Source organism: Columba livia, chromosome 17, assembly GCF_036013475.1.
Source record: "Columba livia isolate bColLiv1 breed racing homer chromosome 17, bColLiv1.pat.W.v2, whole genome shotgun sequence".
In the NCBI taxonomy this organism is placed as follows: domain Eukaryota; kingdom Metazoa; phylum Chordata; class Aves; order Columbiformes; family Columbidae; genus Columba; species Columba livia.
The window spans coordinates 12,611,287-12,630,218 of record NC_088618.1 but is presented as its reverse complement, the minus strand read 5'-3'; the positions used below and the strand labels follow the sequence as shown (position 1 = coordinate 12,630,218).

The following is an 18,932-nucleotide window of genomic DNA, read 5'->3' as shown; positions in this document are numbered from 1 at the left end:
GGGTCTCACATTTCTCCCTCACGCTTCCTTTAGGAGTGAGAGTGCCGAGAGCCCCGACACAGCCCCGTCGGGGGTGCAGGCAGCGGAGCAGCCGGCTGTCATCCCCACCCAGGGTGACCTGCTGGGTGACCTGCTGAACCTGGACCTGGGCCCGCCGGTGAGCGGGCCGCCCATGGCCACCTCTGCCGTGCAGATGGGTGCTGTGGACCTCCTGGGAGGCGGCTTGGATAGCCTGGTATGTCACAGCCCTGGCAGCGTCCTGCTGGGTTTGATGGTGGCTCTTGTCTGAGCTCCTGGGGATGGGATGGGCTTGTCTGCCCAAGGACATCTGGGCTGGTCCTGTCCTATTGCAGCTGGGTAAGACAGAGGGGCACCGCACCCAAATTTCATAGAACTGTAGAGGGGTTTGTGTTGAAGGGCCCTTCCCAGCTCCCCCAGTGCCCCCCCTGCCATGACAGGGACATCTTCACCAGCTCAGGTTGCTCAGAGCCCCGTCCAGCCTGGCCTGGGATGTCTCCAGGGATGGTTCATCCACCACCTCTCTGGCCAACCTGGGCCAGGCTCTCACCACCCTCAGGGCAACAATTTTTTCCTCATGTCCAGCCTGAATCTCCCCTCTTTTAATTTATCTTGTCCTCATCAGATGGCTGAGGGGTTAGTGCTCCCATGTTCCTTTTCTCTCGGTACTTGTAGGTGCTCCCACTGTCCATACTGTGCTATGGGGGTGATTCCTCTTCCCAAGTTGCTCTCTGGACCCCGGTTAATCCCCAGAGGCACCCATTAAATCACCCCGTGAGGTTGAGACATGCCTGGTCCCAGCCCATGGGGTGCTTTAATGGGTGTCTCCTGCCGCGGGAGCTCTGGAGGTGACAGCTTGTCCTCCTGGGAGCACAAACCACACAGCAGCTCGGTCGCAGGGGGCAGCGATGATCCAGTCTCCCCGAAGGAAAAGGGTCTGGAGTTTTCTCCGCTGCTCGTGGAAGTGGTGGAGATCCCCAAGGGGAGGCAGCGACGCTGTCCCTTCGCCTGGTCCCTCGTCCCCCAAGTCCACTCTGACGCTCTGGGGGCTTCAGGGTTTGGTAATGGGCCAGTACCGACCATGGGGACAAGGCACCCGGGTCGTGCTCTGTCCCCGGGCTCCAGGGCAGCCGCAGACGGACGGGTTAGGGCACGGCAGGACTAACCTCTCTTCCCTCCTCCCCTCCTCTTCTCTCTGTTTTTCTCTTCTCTCCTGGCTTGTCTCTGCATGTGGCTGGCTCTTCTCTCCGCCTCGCCCGCTTCTGCTTGGAGATGGGGGACGAGTCGGAAGGGGTATGGACCAGCCCTGTTCTTGGCCCTCTAGACCACGCGCAGCACCCAAGCCCCCCCCGCCACGCCTGCTCCCCCCGCGCAGCCACAGCCCCCGTGTTGGGTTCCCCTGTGACACCTCCCTCCCCTCTGGGGACAGCCAGGTCCCCAAACAGCTCCCTCCCATCTCTGGGCCCTCGCCAGCCCACACCGGTGCTGTTAGAGCCCCCTTGATGGGGCGTTCTGTGGGACCCCCGTCCCTGTGGCGCGCTGCCCCCCGCCCCCGCTTACACCCCTTTCTTGTCTCTTGCAGCTGCGAAGTGATGTGGGAGGCAGCCCCGCTGTGAGTGTCCCCTTGTGCCCCAGCACCTCTCGCCTTCTGCATCCTCCTCCTCCTCATGCTCCTCCTCCTTCTCCTCCTCTCCCCCACCCCGCGGTGCCCCTGTAACCCGCTCCCTTTTCCCCACAGATGGGTGGCGGTGGCAGCAGCTTCACGCCAGCGCCCAGCGCTGCGATGCCCCCAAACCTGGGGGCACCCCTGGGCAGCGGCCTGGGAGACCTCTTCGACCTCACCGGTGGGGTGGGGACCCTGTCGGGATCCTACGTGGCACCCAAAACGGTGAGTGGGGTGGTTCGGGGGGCAGAGACACCCCTGTGCCTGCTCCATGCTGCAGGGTGTCCCAAGGGGGTGGAAGATGAGCGTTCTTTTCGTGACATGGAGCAAGGCAAGCGATGGGAGTTGGTCTGCAGATGGAGAGGATGTTCAGTGCTTGCCCAGTTGGGGGGGTGCAATGCAGAGGGGGGTCTGTGTGTTCCCTGGGGGACACAGAGCCCTGACCAGAGGGGACAGCCGGGATCTGTTGGGTCACAGCTCTGATTTTGGGGCTGTGCTGTTTCATGTGTGTGTGGTGAGGTTTAGAATCATAGAATCGCAGAATAGTTTGTGTTGAAGGGCCCTTCCCAGCTCCCCCAGTGCCCCCCCTGCCATGAGCAGGGACATCTTCACCAGCTCAGGTTGCTCAGAGCCCCGTCCAGCCTGGCCTGGGATGTCTCCAGGGATGGTTCATCCACCACCTCTCTGGCCAACCTGGGCCAGGCTCTCACCACCCTCAGGGCAACAATTTCTTCCTCATGTCCAGCCTGAATCTCCCTCCTTTAGTTTAAAACCATCACCCCTTGTCCTGCAACAGGTCCTGCTCAAAAGTCTGTCCCCATCTTTCTTATCAGCTCTTTTAAGCCCAGAAAGGTCACAATAAGATCTCCCCAGAGCTTCTCTTCTCCAGGCTGAACACCCCAACTCTCTCAGCTCTCCCCTCTCTCCAGAGGGGACACCCAGGATCTGTCAGGTCACGGCTCTGATTTTGGGGCCATCTGGGTGTCAGTAGCAGTGAAATGCCCCTGGTTTACAGATGAACACCCGGTGGGGCTCTGTCAGGCTGGAGAACACCGAAGGGTTTGCTTTGGATAAAACCTCAAGGGTTTCTTGTCTCCTTCCCCCAGGTCTGGCTCCCTGCCATGAAAGCCAAGGGGCTGGAGATCTCTGGTACCTTCAGCCGGCAGGTGGGCTCCATCGCCATGGACCTGGTGCTCACCAACAAGGCTCTGCAGGTCATGTCCGACTTCGCCATCCAGTTTAACCGTAACAGGTGAGGTCAGGTCCCTCCTGGGCTGTGTGACACTGCTGAGCTCACCCCTGGAGTGGAAAAGGGTGGGAGGAAGGCGTTGTGAGCACTGGGAACAACCTCACATGATGACCCACTCTCTCTGATGGCTGTGGTGGTGATGAGCATCAACCCAAAGCCTCTAAGAAGTTGACTGAAGAGGCTGTTCCCCGGGCTCTGACCACATCCCGTTACTTGTCCTTGTGCTGAACCAATGTCTCCTTTTCCCTCAAAGGGACAGAACAAAGGATGGGCCTCAGGGAGCTGTGCAGGAACGTTAAAAATGGGTGTGGGTCTGTGTAGGAGGAAGGGGTCAGATTTTGGGGCTCCTTATTATTGGCCCAACCTGATTCTGATCTGTGCAGGGGCAGCACGATGACCTGGGGTGTCCTGGTGGAGGAAAGCAGGGAGCCCCAAGGCTGTCCCCTCTGCCATCGCCTGCTGTCCCCCACCCTGACCCCCTGCCCTGCTCGGGTGTCCCCACAGCTTCGGCCTGGCCCCAGCAGCTCCTCTCCAGGTCCACGCGCCTCTCGCCCCCAACCAGTCTGTGGAGATCTCCCTGCCGCTCAACACCGTCGGCTCCGTCATGAAGATGGACCCGCTGAACAACCTCCAGGTGGGGAACCCCGGGGGTGTCCCCTCCCAGGGGCTGGGGATGGGGCAGGGCTGTCCTGGGGTGAGCATGCTCCCTCGGAGGAAGCGGGACAGCAGGAACTGGGTGAGAAGAAACCCCCAGCTCGTCATCTCTGCTGTCAGAGCTCAGTCTGGCTCTGATTTGTCATCCAGCTCAGTCTGGATGCCAGGATGAGAGGAAACAGCCTCAGGTTGCACCAGGGGAGGTTGAGGTTGGATGTGGGGAACAATTTCTTCCCCAAAGGGCTGTGGGGCATTGGAACAGGCTGCCCAGGGCAGTGCTGGAGTCACCATCCCTGGAGGGCTGGACAGACGGACATGAGGTTCTCAGGACATGGGGCAGTGCCAGGGATGGGTTATGGTTGGACTCAGTGATCTGGAGGGTCTTTTCCAACCAAAATAAGTTTGAAATGTCCCCTGTACACTGGGGACGGTGGCACACCGCACTGGCCTGCGGGATGGGGATGCTGGCAGCTCCAGCTCCCGTCTGGCAGCTGCCAGGCTCTTGCCTGCGATGTCACCCTTGCCGGGTGACACCCTGCTCAGGGGGGTTGGTGGGATGGGGTGAGGTGCTTGCCACTCGGAGGTTTTCAAGTCTCCCTGTCCTTCCATCCTAGGTTGCAGTAAAAAACAACATCGACGTCTTCTACTTCAGCACCCTGTACCCGCTGCACATCCTCTTTGTGGAGGAAGGGAAGATGGGTGAGTCGGAGCGCAGGTGGCTGTGGCTCCTGCAAGATGTGCTTGTGCCGCCTGTTTGGAGGTGCCGTTCTGGCCCCTGAAATCCTCCTGACCGTGTTCCCAGCCCTGGCGTCGGAGCGGCGGGGCCAGATGCCCCTGGCAGTTGCAGATGGGGATGCTGCCACACCAGCATGGCTATCTGAGATGGCCTGAGCCACCTTCTAACTCCCCACTGCCAGGGAGAGCTTCACTCACTGCTTATTTTGCCTTCCCTGGTGCTCACCAGCCCCTTCCCCAAGCCAGCATGGTTTGCTGACCCCCCAAAACGGTCACACTGGGGGTCCGACTGCCCTGGGGAAGCTGCTGGCGGGGTTGGCAGTGTGACATCTCAGTGACGTGGCAGCGTGTGGCCTGTGTTGCAGCCCCTTTGGGGCTTGGAGGGGATGGCTGGTCCTGGAGCTTCACCAGTGGTTTTGCTTCTCTCTGCAGAGCGGCAGATGTTCCTGGCCACTTGGAAGGACATTCCTAATGAGAACGAGGTGCAGTTCCAGATCAAAGACTGTTCTCTCAGCGCAGGTGGGTCCCAACCCTGCAGAAGGATCTGGCTCAGCTCACAGCTGGTGACCAGTTCACCCCAGTTATCCCAGCCCAGGCTGCGGGGAGGTGGGAGCTCCTTCCCATGTGCCCACCCCGGATCTCCAAAAGGGAGCTGCTGCTTTCCTTGATGTTAACTGGTTGTAGAAACTTGGCAGCTCCAGAGGTTCTCTACCCGCTGGGGACATCCCCACTGCCAGGGACATTTGCTGTGCCCCCCGTGGCACCCGTCTGGGGCAGAGAAGCTGAACTGGCTCACTGGCAGCGCGGGCAGGAGCCTAGGCCAGGCTCCCTGGCGCCTCCCCGCACCCCCAGCTCTTTCTCCGGGAGGTTTGGTGCCAAGTGGGACATGCACACCCGGGGTGGGGACAGCCAAGTCCTTTCAGTCCCGCTGGCAGCGGTGAGCTGAGCTTTGTGGAGCGATAGAGCTTGGGGCTGTTGTCTGCCCTCCCCGGGGAGACCCAGGCTGAATAGATCCCTTCTCGCTGTGCGGGGACAGCGGGTTTTGGATGTGGGAAGAAGAAAGGGAGGAGGAGATGGGGCAGGAGCGGGTCCGAGGGGTGTTCAGCCCCCGCAGCAGCTCTCTCCTCCTGTGCAGATGCTGTCAGCAACAAGCTCCAAGGCAGCAACATCTTCACCATCGCCAAGAGGAACGTGGAGGGTCAAGACATGCTCTACCAGTCCCTGAAGCTCACCAATGGCATCTGGGTGCTGGCGGAGCTCCGGATCCAGCCCAGCAATCCCAGCTTCACGGTACGGCCTGTTCCCTGCCTCCAAAACAGCCCTGAGCCGAGGCTGCTGCCTGCCCTGCCTGCCCCGCTCTCTGCTCAGAGCCCGGGTCGGGCTGGGTGGTCCCACAGTGGGTCTGTGGTGGCAGGAACCCCCCGGCTGCTGTCACAGAATCACAGATGGTTTGGGTTGAAGGACCTTCCCAGCTCCCCCAGTGCCCCCCCTGCCATGAGCAGGGACATCTTCACCAGCTCAGGGTGCTCAGAGCCCCGTCCAGCCTGGCCTGGGATGTCTCCAGGGACGGTTCATCCACCACCTCTCTGGGCAACCTGGGCCAGGCTCTCACCACCCTCAGGGACAACAATTTCTTTCATATATGTACTCCAAATCTCCCCTCCTTTAGTTTAAAGCCATCACCCCTTGTCCTATCGCAACAGCCCCTGCTGAAAACTCTGTCCCTGTCCCTCTGACAGGCACAGTTGGTGCCAGTCCCAGTGTCTGTCTCACATGGAGAGGTGACACGGTCTGTGCTCTGCAGGAGGGCTCGGTGTCCCCTGGGCCACCCACCTGGCAGCAGGGAGCACCATGGTGGCAGCAGCAGAAGGAAGAGAAATGTCCCAGCTCACCCACACATCTCTATTAAAATAAAAACCCCAACCCTGGCCCCTTCTGGGGGCATCCCGGCTGCAAACAGCCTCGGAGCAGAGTTCTGCCTTCATCTCGGGCACAAGCCGCCCTGTCCTGTGTTCCCTGCCCTGTCCCCTCCCCACCTTCCTCGCAGCCTTTTTCCTTTGGGCTGGGACGTGCCGTGTCGCCTTGACTCACCTCTCTCTGTATCTCCATACCTGCTGCCCTCCTGCCCTCGTTGCCTGCCCGCTCTTGCAGGATTTGGAGGTTAGCAGACTGGTTTTTACTGGGTAGCAGACTGGTTTTTGTCCCGGCTTTGCTCTGTCTCTGGCTGCTGCCTGATTATTCCCCCCCCGATGTTTCCACCCGCCTGCGCTGCCCTGCCAGCCTCGGAGCTTTGTGGGAGGTGAATGTTTGGAGGGTCAGGGTGTTCCCACCACCCTCCTGGGTTCCCTTGGGCTCAGGAAACCTGCAAATCCTCATCCCGGAGGATTCCCCGCTGAGCCCTCCCCACTGGCCCGTGGGCTGAGTCATTTGAGTTTAAAGTAGTTTAATATGTAATCTGTGAGCAAATAAGCGAAGGGGGCTTAGGAGAGGACGATGCCTTTGGGGAACAGTTCACCCCCGAGCTCCAGGCGGTGAATCAAACCCCAAGCGCTGATGTGTGTCTGTGCCTGTCCTGCCCTCCCTGCCTGTGCTGCATGTGGATGTCTGTGCTCCTCGGCCGGGGCGAGCAGCGTTTGGGGTGTTTATTTTGCTTTTATCCAGCTGAACTAAGGAGCTGGGGCCACCCCTGCCCCGTGCAGGGGGATGTTGCAGCATGCAGGGCTTTGTGCTTTGGGGCTGGTGGCTTCACGATGTAGAACGAGGTGGCATGAACGCCCTCTCCTCCTCTCTCCCCACAGTTGTCCCTGAAATGCCGAGCGCCCGAGGTGTCCCAGTACGTGTACCAAGCCTACGAGACCATCCTGAAGAACTGAGGTGCAGCCCATCCTCCTCCTCCTCCTCCTCTCCCTTTCCTGCCCGAGGACGCGGGGCAGGACCCGTGTGCATGTCTCCTCTCCATCCTGCCGAGGAACCAGCCCTGGGGCCCCAAAAACGGAGCTGCTGCTCCCATCTCCGGGGGGCTGGGGAGGGCAGGGGTGACCCCCATCTCTGCATCCCTGTGCAAATCTGTGTGAGTGATGCCGTGTCCTTCTTGCTGATGTTGCCCCACCAAGAGCCCTGTTTCACTCTCTAGATCCTGGTGACTGTTTTCGGACCGGGGGGGCCACTCTCCTCCTCCCCTTTGTGTCAAAAATCCTCTTCCCCACTGGTGTCTGCCCAGGGTGGGGTCTGGGAAAGGGTTCAGCACTTCTTGGCCCTGGGAAGCCTGTTTGGTCCTGGGGCTGGGGCTTTGTCCTCCCCCCCCAGCAGTTCCTGCCTCTCCGTGGTGTTGTCCCCAAGTTCAGGAGAGCCCTGGGTGACCCCCCCATCCCTCTGGGGAGGGTCTCCCCCCGTGGGAGCTGTTCCCAAAGGTCCCAGTAGGGCTTGAGGATCTCAAATTTGCGCCTGTACTTAGAAGTGCAGTAAAAAAAGGGCTTTTCCAGCCCCTGCAGTGGGGCCAGGAGGGCTCTGAGCATCAACTCATGCTGCCCTCACCCCTCCCCAGCCCTACGGCTCCCTCTGCTCCCCCCTGTCACCCATGGGTGCCGGAGAGGACGTGCCACCTTCCCCTGTGGTGACACTGCTCCTGTCCACCCCCCAAAATAAAGCCATGGGTTACCCCTACCTAGAAGCGTTCAGTGCAGGAAATCTCTAATATATAAAATATAGATATATTGTATGTTCACTTGTTTTAAGCGAACATTGAATAAAGGTGACACCTGCCCATGGAGCTGCTGTCAGGGGGGGTTACCCCGAGATTGGTGACCCCCCAGGGATGCTGTGAGCTCCCTCCCAGCAGTGTCCTGCCCTGGGGTTGGGGATGAGACTGAGGTCCCCAGGAGGTGACAGCCCTGTCCCCAGCTCTGCTCCAGGACACCCCGCAGGGTGCTGGCACCCCCAGCCCCGCTGCCAGGGGACACCCTGCTTTGGGAACCCCGGGTGTCACAGCGGGGTGGCCACCACCTGCAGGTCTGGAGCCCATGGTGACCCACAACATGCCCAGCCATGGTCCTGTGTCCCCCATGTCCCCCCAGAACAGACAACTGGATGTGGTGGGTTCAGCTCTGTTGGTCTTTACTGGCTTGGGGTGCACACAGGGGAGGGGGCCACGGTGGCCTGGGCAGGGATCTCTATGCACAGCCCTGTCCCACCTTGGGGACATCAACATGCTATGGACAACCCAACCGGTGAGGGCTGTTGGGTGCTGGCGAGGAAGAAGAGACCCCCCCTGCCCCAAAATAGAGGTTGTTACATCAAGCTGCATGTCCCCAAGTCATCTCAGATGAGAGAAGAGGGAGAGGAGAGAAGGAGAAAGAAGAAGGCAGCTAAAAAGAGAACATGATATGAAGAGAAGGCAGCCATGAAGAGAAGAATGTGGTGAAGGAAGACAGGAAGAGACAATCACATGAAAAGATGCCTGGAAGGCCAAAAAAAAGGAGAAGGGTGAGAAGAGGAGCAAATGACATGAAGATATCAAGAGAAGGAGAAGGATGAAGAGGAAATGACATGAAGATATCAAGAGAAGGAGAAGGATGAAGAGCAAATGACATGAAGACATTAAGAGGAGGAGAAGGCCAAGAAGAGAAGATGGCAAAAAGAACAGATTGAGAAGAGCTGGTTGCTCTCCAGCCTTATTCCCAAGCGGTTGGGACACAACTTTCTGCTCCAGCCACCATCACCATGACCATGTCATGGCCACCATCCATGGAGCTGCTCTCCATGGGGACCGGGGTGCACGCTGGGTGCTCTGCACCCCCCTGGGGCTGGGGGCTCCTGGCACAGCCCAACCACCTGCCAACAGTCACCGGGTCCTGACTCCCCGGCCACCTTGGTCCATGGCCATGGCCTGGCCGGGGCCTCTCCGTGCAGGTGCCATCACCAGCAGCAGCTCCATGATGTCCCTGGGGGGGTCCTGAGGGCTTCTCCCCATTCTGTCACCCATGGCCACGAAGCTGGGTGTCTCACGGCCAGTTGTCCTCGTCCAGCGCCCCATGCTCATGGGGCCCCCAGGAGAGGACGCTTTGCAGAGCCCCCCAGGGCTGGGGGTGGCCGGGAGGGGCTCGGGGGGGGGTTGCCCCATAGCCCCGTGGGGTGGGGATCCTGGACGGCTTCTTGTGGGGCTGTGTGTCCAGCCGGGGCTTGGCCCGGGGGCGCGGGGACATGGGGGGGATGGAAGGCACGAGGGGGGCGCCCGCCAGGGCGGGGGGCGGCTCCTCCAGCTCCTCCTCCCCCGCCGCCCAGTCGGTGTCGGACTCGGGGCCCCCCCGGGTGTTCCAGGGGGCCGGGAAGCAGCTGCTCTCGTCGGAGGAGCTGGAGAGGACAGTCCGGAGCGCCGTGTCCCCCAGCCCGGGGGTCACCGCGCCCGGGGCGGGGCCGCCCCCGTTGCCGCTCCGCCGGGTGTCGTCGGCGGGGGGGCCCTGCTTGCCGAACACGCTGAGCGAGGAGGACGAAGAGCTGGACGAGCAATAAGCCGAGTCGGCGGGTACCGGGGGCAGCAGCGGGGGGGTCTCCCCAACCTCCAGCTCCGCCATGAGCCGCGTGTTGGCCAAAAACTCCTCCTCCAGCCGCCGGAACAGCCGCTGCTCCTGCCCGGGCTCCAGCGGCGCCCGCAGCCGCCGGCCCAGCTCCTCCAGCTCCCGCTGCAGCTCCTCCCCGGGACCCCCGCCCAGGGAGCAGCGGCGCCGGGGGGCGGCGGGCCGGGCCGGGGGGCGGCCGCGGGCCGGGCTGGCGGGCCGGGGGGGCTCTGCCCGCGCCCACGAGTGCTGCCCGTCCCGCCGGCGGTTGATGAGCAGCAGCGGCTGCGGCCCCGGGGAGCCGCCGGGGGGGCCGTGGCTGCGGGCCCGGGGGGCAGCTCGGCCGGGGCCGTTGGGGACCCGGGAACGGCCGCGCTCCTCCGGAACCGCCCGGGGAGGCTGCGGGGGCGCGCCCCGGGAGGGGTCTCGGCGGCGCGGGGGGGGCCCCGTCCCGCGGGCCCGGGGGCGCGCTCTGCGCCGAGGACGCGGAGGAGTCGCTGTCGCCGGAGCAGCGGCGGGAGCGGGCGGGGTCCCGGGGCCTGGGGGGAAAGCAGGGCTGGGGGCGGTGCACAGCCCGGGGCACCCCACGGTGCATCCCCCGGTGCACCGGCATCCTCAGCCTCGTTACAGACTCACTGAACACCCCGCTGCCCCGCATTGCAGCCCCGCACTGCAACCCCCCATTGCACCCCCCCCATTGCACCCAACATTGCAAACCCCGTTACATACCCCCTGGTAGCCCCACCACTGCACTCCCATTGCCTCCCGTTTGCTCCCCCATTGCACACCCATTGTACCCTCCATTTACCCCCCATTGCCCCCCCTGCATCCCATTGCCTATTTGCCCCCCTCATTGTGCCCCATTGCACACCCATTGTGCTTCCTCATTTGCTCCCCCCACTGCCCACCATTTCCACCCTGTTGTGTCCCATTTGCAACCCCCTTGTCACTCCATTGCACCCCCATTGTCCTAATTTGCCCCCCCACTTTTCCTCATTGCACCATTGCCCCCATTGCAGCCCCCCCCATTGCACACCCATTGTCCCCATTTATCACCATTGTCCCCATTGCCACCTATTCCACTCCCCATTGCAGCCCTCATTGCCCCCCCCATTGCAGACCCCACTGTCCCCATTGCCCACCACTTTTCCCCATTGCACCATTGCCCCCATTATCCCCACTGCAGCCCCCCAACATTGCACACCCATTGTACCCCCCATTTCCCCCCCGACTTTTCCCCATTGCACATCCATTGTACCCCCATTGCACCATTTCCCCCCATTATCCCCACTGCAACCAATCCATCGCCACCCATTCCGCCCCCCATTGCCCCCCAATTTTCCCCTCCATTCTACTCCCCATTGCACTCTCCGTTGTCCCTCATTGTCCCTATTGCAGCCCCACATTGTCCCCATTCATCACCATTGTCCCCATTGCCACCCCATTGTCCCAACTGCCCCCATTTGCCCGCCCCACTTTTCTCTATTGCACACCCATTGCACCATTGCCCCCCATCATCCCCACTGCACCCCCCCATCACCCCCCATTATCCCCATTGCAGGCAACCCACTGCTACCCATTACACACCCCCAATTTGCTCCTCTACTCCACCCCCATTGCACTCTCCATTAGCCCCCATTATCCCTATTGTAGCCCCCCCATTGTCCCCCCTTGTCCCCATTTATCACCATTGTCACCATTGCCACCTATTCCACTCCCCATTGCAGCCCCCATTGCCCCCCCCACTGCCCTCCCCATTGCAGACCCCACTGTCCCCATTGCCCACCACTTTTCCCCATTGCACCATTGCCCCCATTATCCCCACTGCAGCCCCCCAACATCGCACACCCATTGTACCCCCCAATTCCCCCCCCCTTTTCCCCATTGCACATCCATTGTACCCCCATTGCATCATTGCCCCCCATTATCCCCATTGCAACCAATCCATTGCCACCCATTCCGCCCCCCCCATTGCCCCCCAATTTTCCCCTCCATTCTACTCCCCATTGCACTCTCCGTTGTCCCTCATTGTCCCTACTGCAGCCCCACATTGTCCCCATTCATCACCATTGTCCCCATTGCCACCCCATTGTCCCAACTGCCCCCATTTGCCCGCCCCACTTTTCTCCATTGCACACCCATTGCTCCATTGCCCCCCATCATCCCCACTGCACCCCCCCATCGCCCCTCATTATCCCCATTGCAGGCAACCCACTGCTACCCATTACACACCCCCAATTTGCTCCTCTATTCCACCCCCATTGCACTCTCCATTAGCCCCCATTATCCCTATTGTAGCCCCCCCATTGTCCCCCCTTGTCCCCATTTATCACCATTGTCACCATTGTCCCCCCCCACGAGGAAAAAGGCCTCAGCCCCACGGCAGGCCCCAGCCCCACGGTGGGGCGAATGCCCCACCGTGGGGCTGGGGCCTGCCGTGGGGCTGAGCAGCTGTGGGTTCCCCTATTGCGCTTCCATCCCCTGTCCCCACCATTGTCCCCCCAGCACCCATGGGTGCCCTACCTGCTCCCCCCGGCCACCCGCGGCTCCATGGGGCTCCTCGAAGGGCTGGCAGATCCAGACGAGGGTCCCAGACCCCCTCCCCTTGGGGGCAACCCATCGTGCTTGGCACCAGCCGGTGGCTTCGGGACGTCCCCAAGGACCTTCTGTTGGTGGCCACCACGCTCTGTCCTGTTGTCCCCAGCGCGGAGCCGGCGGGGGGTGCTGGGGCTGGGGGAGAAGCTGCGGGAGGCTGGTTTTTGGGGGGAGAAGCCGGGGGTGCGAGGCTGGGGCAGGCGGTGAGCTGGAAATGGAGATGGGGTGGGTCAGGGTGGGGGGAAATCTCTTGTCACCCACCCACCTTTTCCACCCTGGGGTTTCCCAGGTTAATCAATTTGGCCAAAAACACGTTTTTCCTCATGCACTGATTTGTTTCCCCATCAGCCGGATCAGCACCCCAGCCCAGTGAAACGTGGTGATGGGGTGACAGGCTGGGGAAAGATTTAATGAAATAGAACAAGGGCAAGTGTAGAGTCTTGTATCTGGGCAGGAACAACCCCAGGTTCCAGTCTAAGTTGGGGAATGACCTATTAGAGAGCGGCGTTGGGGAAAGGGACCTGGGGGTCCTGGGGACAGCAGGGTGACCATGAGCCAGCACTGGGCCCTTGTGGCCAGGAAGGCCAATGGTACCTGGGGTGGGTTAGAAGGGGGTGGTCAGTAGGTCAGAGAGGTTCTCCTGCCCCTCTGCTCTGCCCTGGGGAGACCACACCTGGAATATTGTGTCCAGCTGTGGCCCCTCAGTTCCAGCAGGACAGGGAACTGCTGGAGAGAGTCCAGCGCAGCCACCAAGATGCTGGAGGGAGTGGAGCATCTCCCGTGTGAGGAAAGGCTGAGGGAGCTGGGGCTCTGGAGCTGGACAAGAGGAGACTGAGGGGGGACTCATTCATGGGGATCAATATGGAAAGGGGGAGTGTCAGGAGGATGGAGCCAGGCTCTTCTGGTGACAACCAGTGACAGGACAAGGGGCAATGGGTGCAAACTGGAACATAGGAGGTTCCATTTAAATTTGAGAAGAAATTTCTTCATGGTGAGGGTGGCAGAGCCTGGCCCAGGCTGCCCAGGGGGTTGTGGAGTCTCCTTCTGTGCAGACATTCCAACCCGCCTGGACACCTTCCTGTGTAACCTCATCTGGGTGTTCCTGCTCCATGGGGGATTGCACTGCATGAGCTTTCCAGGGCCCTTCAACCCCTGACCTGCTGTGACCCTGTGGCACGGGCCATGGGGGGTTCCCTGGGGACACTCACCGAGGGAGGAGCAGCGACACGGGTCGTGCTTGTCCAGATAATGTTCCAGTGTGTCCCAGCCGCCACCAACACGCACCATCACGTGGCTCCTCAGCACCTGGGGACAACCCTGCCCGTCACCCTGCCTGGTCCCCATTGCACACCCATTATACCTCCTCATTTGCCCCCCCACTGCCCCCCATTTCTACCCCGTTGTCTCGCATTTGCTCTCCCATTGTGCCACATTGCACCCCCATTGTCCCCATTGCACACCTACTGTCCCCATTTATTGCTGCTGCCCCCATTGCAGCGCCCCACTGCAAACCACATTGCCCCTCCACTGTGCCCCCATTGCCCCCCATGCCTATTTGCCCCTGCATTGCACACCCATTGTACCTCCTCATTCGCTCCCCCATTGCCCCGATTTCCACCCTGTTGTCCCCCATTTGTCTCCTCATTGTCACCCCGTTGTCCCCATTTGCCCCCCACTTTTCCCCATTGCACACCCATTGCACCCCCCATTATCCCCATTGCAGCCCCCCATTCACACCCATTGTCCCCATTTATCACCATTGTCCCCACTGCAGCCCATTTATTTTCCATTTGCCCCCCATTTCCCCTCCACTTTTCCCCATTGCACACCCACTGGACCCCCTCATTTGACCCCACATTGCCTCCCCATTACGCTCCACACTTTTCCCCATTGTACCCCCCCACTGCACCATTGGCCCCCATTGCCACCCATTCCACCGCCCCATTGCCCATCACCCTACTGGGCCCCCAGGACATGGCCAAACCCCCCGACTCCTGGGGGTGCAGCTGCACACCCTGGCCATGAACAACCCCTCAGGTCCCCAATGTGGGGCAGGAACCCACCCCCCCATGCGGTCCCTTGGGTCCCCACTGCTCTGAGGGGTGGGGGACGAGGAGTGCGGGGGGTCCTGGGGAGACAATGGGGTGAGCGATGCTCTTACCCGGACGAAGATGAGGGTGCTGGAGTCGCCCACTTTGTATTTGCCCTCGGAGACCTTGACCATGGGGAACTGGGAGGGGCAGGAGCAGCAGCCCAGGATCTCCCGCACCTGTGGCACAGCGGGGAGGGGTCCGTGGGGTGCGGACCCCCCGCTATAGGGGTCCTGGGGGGGCTTCCCGCAGACACTCACCCCCCAGCAGGCTAAGAATGGGCACAACTCGCTTCATCTGCTGCCAGCACCGCTCCATGGAGCCCACCCGCTGCAGGACCCCCGGGTGTGGGGGGCTCAGAGCTGCCCCAAAACTGGTGGGGAGGAGCCCTGCTAATCCCCTCCATGGGAATTTGTCCCCCCAGCACCGCGCTATGGGGCAGGGACCCCCAGCTGCACCCCACAGCCATCAACAGGAAAGGGGTAAAGTCTCTCTTTGTTTTTGCTCCCAAAAAATCTTTAACACCTGAAAAGCCAAAGGGAGGGTTTGGGGGGCCACGGGGGGGACCCCCCATCGCCATGGGGCTGCAGGACCGTGCTGCCCGTTCCCTGCCCGTTCCCTGCCCGTTCCCTGCCTGCCCGCGCCGGGCTGACGTCAGGGATTAGGCCGGTTGCCGCGGGGGGACGCGGGGACGCGGCTGCATCCTGCCCGGGTGGGGGACAGCGAGGGGGGGTTATTAAAATGATGTTCTTTCAGTTCTGCTTTCTGCCCGTCGCAGGGTCCCGCAGGGCAGGATGCGGCCGCTCCCGCTCCCGTCCGGGTAGCAGCCGGGTGACAAGGTCAGCGCTAACCGGGGAAACTGAGGCACGTCGGGGGGGCTCCTGACCCTGCTGCCATCCCGGGGGGGGCGCAGGGACCCGCCGGGCCGGATCCGGCACCGTCAGGCTCCTCCCCAGCCCCAGCGCTGCCCATAAAAGCCGATGGCGAGGAATTACGCAGCCCGGAAAAATGCAGCCGGGCTTGGCAGCGCCGGGCTGGGGGGCTGGGGGGGTTTGGGGGGGCAGCAGCGGACGGGGGGCCCCCGCTTTGCAGCAGCACTGGGGGTGTGGGGGGTGCAGGATGCTCCCCCCCTTCCTGAGTATGGCGGCTGCGACTTAATGAGGAATAGGGGTTTCAATTAAAAAACGGCTTTGAGCTTAGGGAGTCAGGGGAGGGCAGACCCCCCCTGACCCCCCCGTGTGTGTGTCCCCCCCCCGGGTCACCCCTCCCATCCTGCATTAATCCGCTGCCTCGTGCGCGGGCCGGATCCTGCACCCAGCGCGGCGTTAATCCGTGCTGAGCCTCCCGGGTGGGGGGGTCCCTGCACCCCCGCTCGTGGAGGGGACACCCCCCCAGCACCCTGAATGGTGGACGTGAGCCACGTGGTGTCCCCATGTCCCTCTGTCTGTCCCGGGGACACCAGCCAAGGTGCTGGGGGGAGAAGGGGCAGATGGGGCAGGAGCAGGTTCCCAGGGTAGGGACACCGTGTCCCCCCCACTGTGGGGTGGAAGTGGTGGGGTGGAGGTGACACCCGTGTCCCCGCTGTGATGATGGTCACAGCCACCAGGATAACCTGTGGGAGGCTCCACAGGGCAGCGGGGCCTGGCTGGGCAGCCAAGGACCTCCCACGGGCCATGGAGAGCCTGGTGGGTGGAGAAGGACGTCCCATGGGTTGGGCAGAGAGGATGGACCATAGAGACAGACAGGACCTGCTATGGACCATAGAGGCCTTGTTGGGTGGACAGACAGGACCTCCTATGGACTATAGAGCACCTGTTGGGTGGACAGACAGGACCTCCTATGGACCATAGAGCACCCGTTGGGTGAACAGACAGGACCTTCTAGGGACCATAGAGGCTTCATTGGGTGGACAGAGAGGACCTCCCATGGAGCATAGAGTACCGTGTTGGGTGGACAGAAAGGACTTCCCATGGGCCATAGAGCACCCCATGGGGTGGACAGACAGGAATTCCTATGGACCATAGAGCACCCACTGAGTGGACAGACAGGCCCTCCCATGGTTCATAGAGACACACAGATGCTCCCATGGTCCAAAGAGAACCTGTTGGGTGGACAGACAGGATTTCCCATGGACCACAGAGCACCATGTTGGGTGGACAGACAGGATCTCCCACAGACCACAGAGCCCCCATTGAGTGGACAGACAGGCCCCAAGGCTCCCAGGGGAGCGTCTCACCAGCTCGTCCAGGTTCTTCAGGTCGCAGAGGGCGATGGGCCGGGCCCGGCCAGGGTAGGGTGATGCCTGGTGGTCCCGGATCTCCTGGCGTGTGCCCAGCACGCCGAAGGCCATTTGGTCCCTCATCTCCTCCTCGATCTCCTCCTCCATCTGGATCAGCATGGGGGCCAGCATGCCAAACTTGGAGCCCCTCCTGGCCACCTCCAACAAGCAGAGGACAAAGTTCTTCTCGTTCTTCTTCAGCACCAAGTCGTTGGTCTCGAACATGAGGACGTCCTGGATGCCGAGGTCCTGCCGGCACCACTGGATGAAGTTGGAGACATTATCCCGGGCGACGAAAGAACCGGGCGCCACGTTCTTGGCTTGGAAGACGACCTCGTTCTGGGGGACGCGCATGCGGGCGGCCGCCTCGGGGTGCCGCTGCTGGAAGTCCAGGGCGGTGCGGTTGACGTTGTTGGCGTGGCGGCAGAGGTGACAGCCCGTCTCCAGGCTCTCCAGGAAGGTGTCCACCTGGATGTCCAGGTCGTAGAGGGTGTTGAACCACTCGGCCAGGTCCTCCTTCATGGCCTCCAGGTACTCCTCGCTGGAGCGGAAGGGACGGATGCTCTTGGAGGCGGCCGACTGGATGTGGCTGGGGTCGGCCATGGTGGGGTGGGGGGACAACATCCCTGTGGGGTGGGGGGACAACAGGCACCATTATGGGCAGGCAACACCCCCCCAGCTTGTCCCCAAGCAGTTTGGCCACCTGGTGGCCCTCCCCCAAGCCCTGGTGACCCCTGTGTGCCTCAGTTTCCCCCACCCCTTAGCTGTGGGCAGGAGGGTCACCACCATCTCCTGAACCTGCCCATTCCCTGCCAGGACCTGCAGCACCAGCACCATGTGTCCCCAACACCCTGTGTGCCCCCACCTATGTCCCCAACGCCCTGTGTGCCCTCTACCCTGTGTGTCTCCCCACCTATGTCCCCAACCTTGTGTCCCCCGCAACCCACATCCCCTCCACCCCTTGTCTCCCCCACTCCACGTGCTCCCGATCCCATGTCCCCACACATCCCCCACCGGGTTAATGAGTCACTTGTCACCAATGCCCCCCCAACCCCCGCTGTGGGAATGCGGCAGAGCAGCCCCCCCCCGCCACCCCCACAAAAGCTGCCCAGTCATGGTGGGTGTCACCACCCCGGTGTCACCACCGCGGGAGCAGGTGACACCCCCACGGACCGCGGCTGCCCCGGGGGTCATTGGGCCCCAACGCTCAGCAATGATGGGGGGGTGGGTGCATCCGGGGGGTCCCTGCCCTCCCCAGTGTGGGGTAAAGAGCTGGTGACCCCCCCCCCGTGCTGGGGGGAGCCCAGTGACCCCCCGTTGCTGCCCCCCCGCCCTGGGGGGTCCTTTCCCGTGGGGGTGTCACTGCACCCTGGGGGGGCCTGCAGAGGGGGGGTTGTTGTCTCTGCTGGGGGGGTGTATCTGTACCCGGGGGTCCCCCTTCCCTTGGGGGGGGTGTCTCTTTCTCAGGGGTTCCTCTCTGCCGGGGGGGTCTCCTGCGCAGGGGGGCCCTTCCCCAGGGCGGGCGGTCCGTCCGTCCGTCCGCCTGTCTGGGGTGGGGGGGGGGGGGCGAGGGGCAGCACCTGCGCGGCAGATGCCGCCGGCTTACGCGGGCGACACGCGGGGGGGGGACACGGGGGGTGCACAGAGACAGGGACCCCCCCGCAGCCCACCCCACCGCCCCGCACTCACCGCCGGTCCGCGCTCCGCTACCGCCGGGCCGGGCCGCGCCGCCCGCCCGCTCCCCGCTCCGGGCCGGGCCGCGGCTCTGAGCGCCGGGGGGGCCCCGCCGCCGCCGCCCGGCCCCGCGCTGCCCCCGCCGCCATCCGGAGGGGCCGGGACCGGAACCGGGACCGGGACCGGGAGCGGGAGCGGAGCAGAGCGGAGCGCAGAGCGGCCGCCGCCCGCCCGCAGCCCCGCGCTGCCGCCGCCGCCGCGCCCCGGCCGGGAAGTTGGAGGCGGCCCAGAAAGGGCCGGGACGGGAGCGGCGGGCGGGGGGGCGGGGACGGGCCCACACGCGGGACACGGACACGGGGGGGGCACGTACAGCGACACACAGACACAGCGACACACAGACACAGCGACACCCCGCAGTCCGGGT

At 62.7% G+C, this 18,932-nt stretch overlaps 2 protein-coding genes and 1 non-coding gene across 7 annotated transcripts in view; 2 read left to right on the top strand and 1 right to left on the bottom strand.

Moving 5' to 3' along the window:
* Positions 1-7,982, top strand: part of AP1B1 (adaptor related protein complex 1 subunit beta 1) — a 28,387-nt gene extending 20,405 nt beyond the window's left edge. The window contains exons 15-25 of one of the 5 annotated variants that reach the window (XR_010466828.1): positions 34-235; positions 1,291-1,311; positions 1,601-1,630; positions 1,757-1,906; positions 2,788-2,933; positions 3,435-3,564; positions 4,199-4,283; positions 4,752-4,838; positions 5,455-5,609; positions 6,367-6,479; positions 7,118-7,982. Coding sequence is in view for 4 of the 5 variants with exons in the window: in XM_065033878.1 (XP_064889950.1) it covers positions 34-235; positions 1,291-1,311; positions 1,601-1,630; positions 1,757-1,906; positions 2,788-2,933; positions 3,435-3,564; positions 4,199-4,283; positions 4,752-4,838; positions 5,455-5,609; positions 7,118-7,192 (1,081 nt within the window). In the remaining variant the exon portion in view is untranslated. The remainder of the gene's footprint in view (positions 1-33; positions 236-1,290; positions 1,312-1,600; positions 1,631-1,756; positions 1,907-2,787; positions 2,934-3,434; positions 3,565-4,198; positions 4,284-4,751; positions 4,839-5,454; positions 5,610-6,366; positions 6,480-7,117) is intronic. The other 4 variants (XM_065033878.1, XM_065033879.1, XM_065033881.1 and 1 more) reach the window with 4 other exon arrangements.
* LOC135575663 (small nucleolar RNA SNORD125) lies at positions 3,018-3,121 on the top strand. The gene has a single exon (XR_010466850.1). It is a non-coding gene; the product is annotated as a small nucleolar RNA SNORD125 (small nucleolar RNA).
* Positions 7,983-8,415: 433 nt separating the features above from the next.
* On the bottom strand, positions 8,416-18,817 carry GAS2L1 (growth arrest specific 2 like 1). The gene is given in 7 exon segments (XM_065033896.1): positions 8,416-10,252; positions 10,254-10,410; positions 12,395-12,674; positions 13,675-13,771; positions 14,628-14,735; positions 16,793-17,460; positions 18,524-18,817. Coding segments are annotated over 6 exon segments (2,241 nt in total). The 5' UTR covers positions 17,459-17,460; positions 18,524-18,817; the 3' UTR covers positions 8,416-9,319.
* Between the last annotated feature and the right edge of the window lie 115 nt (positions 18,818-18,932).